The sequence below is a fragment of the Condylostylus longicornis genome, unplaced genomic scaffold (assembly GCF_029603195.1).
Source record: "Condylostylus longicornis isolate FDR11 unplaced genomic scaffold, ASM2960319v2 ptg000048l, whole genome shotgun sequence".
Classification (NCBI taxonomy): Eukaryota; Metazoa; Arthropoda; class Insecta; order Diptera; family Dolichopodidae; genus Condylostylus; species Condylostylus longicornis.
This window is the reverse complement of record NW_026578017.1, coordinates 9,096,440-9,104,920: the sequence shown is the minus strand read 5'-3', so window position 1 is coordinate 9,104,920 and position 8,481 is coordinate 9,096,440. Positions and strand designations below refer to the sequence as shown.

The 8,481-nt window shown below is 25.1% G+C and overlaps 1 protein-coding gene across 1 annotated transcript; it reads left to right on the top strand.

Moving 5' to 3' along the window:
* Positions 1-5,067: 5,067 nt before the first annotated feature.
* On the top strand, positions 5,068-8,300 carry LOC129610953 (solute carrier family 12 member 8). Its single transcript, XM_055523797.1, has 10 exons — positions 5,068-5,466; positions 5,524-5,672; positions 5,727-5,826; positions 5,876-6,336; positions 6,414-6,615; positions 6,681-6,915; positions 6,977-7,285; positions 7,352-7,657; positions 7,734-7,912; positions 7,972-8,300. The coding sequence occupies exons 1-10, from the start codon at positions 5,411-5,413 to the stop codon at positions 8,126-8,128; spliced, it is 2,154 nt and encodes a 717-aa protein (XP_055379772.1). The 5' UTR covers positions 5,068-5,410; the 3' UTR covers positions 8,129-8,300.
* Positions 8,301-8,481: the final 181 nt, after the last annotated feature.

The following is an 8,481-nucleotide window of genomic DNA, read 5'->3' as shown; positions in this document are numbered from 1 at the left end:
TCACCCTCTCCTATCATAATATGAGATTCTCTATTTTAAATATTAATGTATATATATAAATATACTAATATATACACTTATAAATATACACCGCAACATGAATGTTAACTTGGGGTATTATTTCTTTTTATTATTTTGTTTTTTTTTTTTTTGTGTATTTTGCTATATTAGTACTGTTATATTTTTAAATACACTTTGTTTTATTCAAACATACATATATATACTTTATATATAATACAAATTTTGAATATTTAGAAATTTATCAATAAACATATATGTATAATATATATTTATGTAGATATAGTAAACTACATAAATAACTTCTATGATAATAGCTGTAATATATATTATAATAAAAATATACACATAATATTACTTATATGTATATACGTACAATGTTTAAAGAATGTTAAAACAAATAAAAAAAATAGGATTCTTTCTCACTAACACTATTACACACATATAACAGTTTTCTATATTATTTTTTTACATTTACATTGTTCTGCATATTTGGTATTTTTTTTTTATGGTATTTTTCTCTTTTAAGTCCTTTTATTTTTTTTTTTACAACTTTCTCACCAAAATTATATATTATATTATATTATATATTATTATATTTATTTAAAAGAATTTTAATAATAAAAATATATAAATTAATAATATATAAAGCAGAAATTCAAGTAACTTTGTTAGATTTTTTTTAATTTTTTTATTTAAATAATGAATATTAAAGTTAAACAATAATAAAAAATTGATCAAAATTCTTGTTATCGTATTCTATATAAAATTTTGTATTTTTGTATTTTAAAATTATATTTAAAATTAAAAAAAAATTGAAATTTGGATTTATTAAAATTAATTTTATTCAACAATTCACTTACTTAATTTAAACACCTATAATTCAATATCTTTTAATATATACTATTCATAATATAAATTAATATATAAATATTATAAAGGACAGAAATTAATAAAATTATTGTTATGGTATGAAAAATTATTGTAAATTCAATTTGATATGGAATTACGTTATTTTATTGTTTTTTTATTTTCTCAAAATTGCTTTAAATTCAATTGATATAAAAAATGATTAAATAAATAATATATATTTAATGTAATAAACTATTTTTAAAATTTTTAATATTTCATTGTAAATGCCTTTACATACTTATTTAAAATGTGTTAATATGTATGTATGTATGTACAGATATAAAGTGATATATAAATTATTATATTTTATTATTCTTTTGACAGATTACTGCCATTAATTTAATAAAAAGGTGTTGTTACTTTTATGTATTGTTTTTTTTTTTCCTTTTTGTTTCATACACCCAAATATAAATAGTGATGTATTTACGATATATATATATATTTATTTATATTTAGTGCATAAGTGTTATATATACATATATATCGTATATATACAAATTAATAAAATCCAATATATTTAAGGAAAATGTCACGTTATCCTTTTTAATTTTATTTTTTTTTTTTATTGTAAAGTTATATTGATATGTAATATTGAAGAATTATAATAATTTATATTGAGAATTTTCTTTTTATTTTTCATTTTTAATATTTTTTAAATGTAATATTTTTATTTTAAAGTTGTTTTAGAAAATATTAATTTTTTTTCTATTAATTCTCTTTTTTGATTTGCAAAATACAAAGAATTTATAATATTTTTTTCATTTTTTTTTTTTTTATTTTTGTCAAAATATACACACAAAAAACATATTACACCAAATAAAAAAAAAATTCACAGCACGACGAATATTTGTAGTACCGCGTATACAATCTTAAAGAACCGTTTCGATTCGCAAGCATTCTCAAACTGGCTCATTTAAAATGAAAAGAAAATTGGTTTTCTCACAAAAAGAAATGAAAATCATTTGAAAGTACACTCAATAGCACTTTTTTTTTGTTTTGCTTGTTTTGAAAAAGAATTTTCCCAATTTTGTATAACAGTTATCCTTATTGAGAAAATATATCCTTTTAAAAACAAAAGGACATTATTTTAAATTTAAATAATAGTATATTTTTCCCCTTATTGCAAATGTAACCGTTAATTTTATTTTCACTATACGTACGTATATTATGTTCATTTTTTTTTTGATTTTCTTATTTCGAAAATACATACTTTATAAGAGTGTCTCCCAAAATTAAATTGAAAACATTAAACTACATAATGCACATATGTACCTATGTATATAAATAATTTTTTCCGATAAGATCTATTTTATATAAGTGAAAAATTTGCATATTTCCCGGCATTTCTTTTATAATTTATGGAGAATATAAATATTTTTATCTTATTACAAGTTTCAAACAAGTAAATTTTTTTGGAAAGAACATCATTCGCCAGAAGTATATCTCCCATTCCTTAAAAAACATTGCCTCTGAGAGTTTAAAGTATAAAAAAGCAAATTATTTTTAGTTTTCATCCCCTCCCCCGTCATCACCTCTTAAAATTCATAAAATTTTACTTTCCGATTTATAAAGCCTGTTTACTTTATTATAATGCTTCCTTTATGATTTGTCCTCCTCCTAGAAATATGCAATTTCATAATATTTAAGATGAAATAGCGTTAAGAAAAACAAGAAGTATATATACAGTTTAGTTATTAGAATAAATGGTTTCTATAAGGATCATTATCTTGAATTACAGGAAAATCGTGAACAATATTATCTTAAAAGAATTATAAATACTTTTAAAACAGAAAGTTTAAAAAAGATTTGAAACCAATGGAGCCCTTAAAGCAAAGTTGATATAATTCGTTTGATTCCTTTATTGATTTTTCACAATGATTATTTATTTTATAACAACATACAATATTTTCATACTCTTTGCATATGTTTATTCGATAACAGTTATAAAAAAAAATTTCCCCAATTATTTTTAAATATAGACTACTTTTATACGCACCCACGATTCAAAAGAATTACAGAAACTTTCATGAGATTCTTGTTAAAGTATATAAAAACGACTTGAGGCAATTTAATTAATTTTGTCTCTTTCTTTTCTAGGTTTACAATATACTATACTACACATATATTGACATTTTATATATATACACCCAGTTCACCTGAGCAAATTATTTTTCATATTTTTGTAAATTGTTAATCGCTCGCCATGCGCATAATATTTTGAGAAATTGAGCATAATATTTATGATTACACGTATGTATATGTTTATTCTCATAGTTTTTTGACATTTTTTTTTTGTTTTTTTATTACTATGGGAAACTTGTTGTAAAATTTTTAATAAATGTCTCGTAATAAAATTATAACTGAGTTGTTTTGGTTTTCCCTTTTTTATTACAATTTCTTATATTTCTTATGTTTATGTATACACATATGCATAAATATATAAATATTACATATGTTTTTACAAAAAGCATACACTAGACTCACACACAAAGTAACATACATATTATATAAAAACATACAAAATTTATATTCCATTATATTTGTAGAAATTTTGTGTAGTGCTTTCCTTTTTAAATTAACGCATATATAGTTAATAACCAAATAAGTATACAAAAATATTCTTATCAGAATTGGTAACACAACATCCTGTGATATACGTCTCCTGAGAGTGATTACATATTACATTTTGTACAAAGAGCGTGTGAAACTTAATATAGGTATTTGCGTTCAATAAAAACGAATCTACACAAAAATAATTATATAATAAACTTACTATAATTTTAATATTTTATACAAGATGATTAACATATTTATTTTATATTTCATATATCAACATTATTATTGTATACACAATAAGTATAAACGGTTAATTTATTCCTCAATATGTCAATACATAATTACATTATACATATTCTATGAATAAACCTGCTAGTATTGCTCGTACATATGTTAGTATTTGGTATTAAAAATACTTACATAAATAAATAAATAAAAAGCGCAACGAACACTATGAGCGTCAAGAAAAATGCAAATCTGAAGTCAATTTGACTTATTCAGCAATTAAAATTGTGTTGCTGAATAAATCAAATTGACATTAGATCTGCATTTTGGTAAATGCTCTATGTTCAACAAAATGTTATTTGAATTCGAAGCGACAGATATCTATGATTATGACCAGCAATATTGGTTCCGATATTATTGCCTTATTCTAAGTTTTTTGTTTTTAGAGTAAAATTTGCAATAAGCTTTCAAGACGATATAATAGTTATCATATAAATTTGAAAATTTAACTTAAAATTTAAATTCAGTTGATATTAAAAGTGAAGTTGAGTTAGTGAGCAGGAAACAAAAACAAAAAACTCTTAAGCTTTATTAATTTGCAATGGGCTTACTTAAATAGACCTCAATGTACATAATATAATGTACATAATATGTTGCACTATAAGGACAATAAATGTGTATGTATGTACATATGTAGGTTCAGCAGCATATAAAGCAGTGTTCTTGCTTTATATACGAAGCAGTGTTATTGAAATATCATGCGAATTTTTTCATAAAATTTTTCCTTATTTTAATATTATATTTGTTAAAAATATTGAAATAAATTTTGAATGTTTTTCCTAATTAAATTTAATAAAATTAAATTAAGAAATGCTTCAAAAATATCAACACTAACAGAGTTTTTCATTTAAGTCAAAAATGTTAGGAAATTTTCTTTTAAATTTTTTCAAATAATTTAAATTCATAACTTCTTTTAAACAGTTAAATTTAAACACATACCTTCATCTTACGAGTATTAAGAAAACAAGGCATACATCATTATGCTAAAACATTTAATACATTTAATTTAACAATGAACTTGAACGTAGTACTTGAAAGTTACGAAATTTGAGAAAAATACCTAATAGCTAATAAAAAAGTCAAACCTAATTTCTTATGTCATAGATAAGTTCCATTTAGAAATTGTTGTTTAAAAGTTGAAGTTAATAATAGAAAATTCATATTGGAAATCATGTGTAATATATGTAGTAAAACTCTGTAAATACAAAGCTGCGAAAGGACTATGAACTTAATGTCAAAATAATATGTCAATATTCTCAAAATATTGCTTGCATTGCAATGTTTGTTATCTGACATTAAAAGTATTAAAATACCAAGCAATTGCCAAGCGATTTTGTGAAGATAGCATTACAATTTAATAAAATTTTCTGTTAATATAAATTTAAGTACGCAACAAAATTATTATACTTAATACTTTCTAAAGAATTGGAAAACACGTATACAAAAACATAGATTATTTGATTTATTGAGATAACTGCTGCAGGTTTTAGACAGTAAATAATTAAAAACATGAGATGATATCACCAAGAAACAAAAGAAAGCTCTATCGTACATTAATTAAAATTATCTGAAGTATTTTACCTTATCATTTATAATCTAATATAAAAATTAAAAAAGAACTATTTGGTAACTAGAAGAAATGAATGAACATGATAGATCAAATTATCGGCCAACTTCTAATGTTGATTGGAATAGGTTCGTATTTAAAATTATTTCTTTAATTTTATAACTTTTCGCAATTCTAAATTTTAGATTTGGGTTAGGAAGTGAAGATGAACCAAATTTCCATCGGCGTCAACGGGGAAACTCTGGTGGTTTTGTAGATTTGGGAGCAGAATATGAATACGCAGCTGGTGGACACCAAGCTTCGGGGGCAAATGAAATTTTTGCTGGCGAACAAGGTCTTAAAATTTATTTATAATTTACGTGTTTTATATAATTGTTTTTAACTCTAGGTGATAAACCTTGGTGGCGAACAAATTTTTTTATCACGCAACCAGTCTTATTTGGTACTTGGGATGGTGTATTCACGTCTTGCTTAATTAATGTCTTTGGGTATGTGAAGTATTCTGCTTAAATTTATTTATAAAAATTATACTCTTAGTGTGATTGTTTTTCTACGGTCGGGATGGATTGTTGCCCAAGCTGGAATAATAAATGCAGTTTTGCTAATTATATGTACAGTAGGTGTAGCGTTAATATCAATTTTATCGGCTGTTGGAATATGTGAAAGATGTCGAGTCGAAAGTGGTGGAGTATACTTTTTGATTGCCCATACCATGGGATCTAGATTTGGAGGATCACTTGGGTTAATTTATTGCTTTGGTCAAGCTGTTGGTTGCGCTCTAAATGTAATGGGCTTTGGGGAATCTATGGCAGGTCTTGTAAACATGGATGGTAACAAATGGGTAATAAGAGGATTTGCAGCTTCAGCTGTCCTCTTATTAGGAGTAATTAATGTTGCTGGTGTGAAATGGGTAGTAAAATTGCAATTTGCTTTACTTATTATATTACTATTGTCAGCATTAGACTTTATGGTCGGAAGTTTTGTTGGAGAAGATAGAGGCAAGAACATTCCACATATTTTTGTTCTAACAATTCTTTTAACAAAATAAATTCTTTATTTTCGCATATTCTTACAGCTCATGGTTTTGATGGATGGATAAGCAATAATTTTGTAGAAAATTTATTTCAAAAATATGAACAAGGTTACTCTTGGTTTACAGTATTTGGGGTATTTTTTCCCACTGTTACCGGAGTTTTGTCAGGTATAAATATGAGCGGTGATTTACGTGCACCATCGACTGACATTCCCAACGGAACTTTGGCGGCATTTGGGACTTCGTAAGTTAAAGAAAACTAATCGGAATATGGAATAGCTCGCCTATATTTTATACATTTTATTTCAGGACATTTTTGTATCTAGTCTTTATTTTATTTTTGGGTGCTACATGTCGTCGAGATATCCTTTATACTGATTTTATGATTGCTGTGAAAGTTTCTGCAGTACAATTTTTACTTTTAGCAGGTATTTATGTTTCTAGCATGTCTAGTTGTTTAGGTGCTATGTATGGAACGCCAAGAGTTTTGCAAAGCATTGCAAATGAAAATGTGATACCAGGAATTGAAATTTTAGGAAAAGGGGTAACATTCATTACCTTAAATACTATTAATATACTATTAAAAATAAATTGTTTAATTTAAGCGAGGGCCCAATAAAGTTCCATTATATTCGATGGCGGTTGTTGCTACAATAACAATAACATTTATCATCGTAGGTGATATAAATTTCTTAGCCCCAATTGTAACAATGCCATTTTTGTTAACATATGCCTGCATTGATTACGCATATTTTGCATTAGCGCAAACTTTTGATATACAGGAAAGAAGAGAAGAAAGATTTCGTATTCAAGCTCAAAGTCCCTTATATGAAAATCGTAGATATGGAGCGGTTCAAGACGATAACGACTTGGATCATTTGTTTCCAGAAAGAACAAGACACAAAAATTTACAGGTATGTAATTTACCGTTGCATTGATTTTTATATGTAAAATAAATATTAAACCAACTTAAAATATAGAGTCCAAAAAATTCACCACAACATGTGCCTTCTTTTCAAAATCAAATATTAAATCAGACTGATCAAAGCTCTTCTGTAGCGGCTCCAATTATTCCGACAAGCAATAGTGTGAATAGTAACATCGATGCAGTATTTTTCCGAGATGGAACAAATAGTACAAATAATGGAAGTGTTACAAGTTTGGAAGATCAAACAAGCGTCGGTACAGGTGAAGAAGAACCGATTGCACCCATTCGAGCCCCAATTCATTCGAAAACTAAAAATTGGTATTCAGGATTTTGTAATCGTTGGGCTTCCTTGATTGGGGTATGTTTATTAAATTTTAAAAATAATACATACATACATGATAAAATTACATTCATTGTTCTCTATTTTATCACAGGCGATGACCAAAATTTTAATTATGATGTTAGTTAACTGGATATATGCATGCATATGTATATTAATCGTTTTCATCATTTGGTTTTATGTGGGAACAGCTAATCCAGCTGTTAAACCTGGGTTAACTTCAGAATTTCGATTTTTTGTTTGGTTAAAAAATGTTATTTTTCGTTGTTTTGGGTAATACACAAACAAAAATTTTGAATTGCTGGTTAAATTAATGATTTTAAATTTTTTAGAAAACGTATGACTGATTACGAGCAAGTAGTGGTGACACCTACTTATAATCCAAATGTATCACCAACTCAACTTAATGAAGATAATGAAGATTTTTCTCAAAGAAGACGATATCATCACTCATCACCAGTGCAAGGCCATTATGTTGATGACATTTAGATAAAGAGAAAGAAAACTGTATTTGACAGTGATCCTCCTGGTTTAGAACAAAAATTATTTATTTAAAGTCAAATGTTAGATTTGAAATTATACAATGTTTTTTAGTTTTTGTCAACTAATAATATTCAAAATGCATTTTAATTTTGAATAATAAATTTTGATGTCTAATTGCTCACAGCTTTTTAATATTATATTTAAGATAGATATAAAATATTTATATACATTAAAAAAGAGGAAAAAATAGGGTAAAATTTGCATTTAACAAGTTACTCAAAAAAAAAATCACTTAACAAAATATTAACTACGTATAAAAGTTATATAATAAATGTTTTTAAAACGTTGTAAGAAAGTGT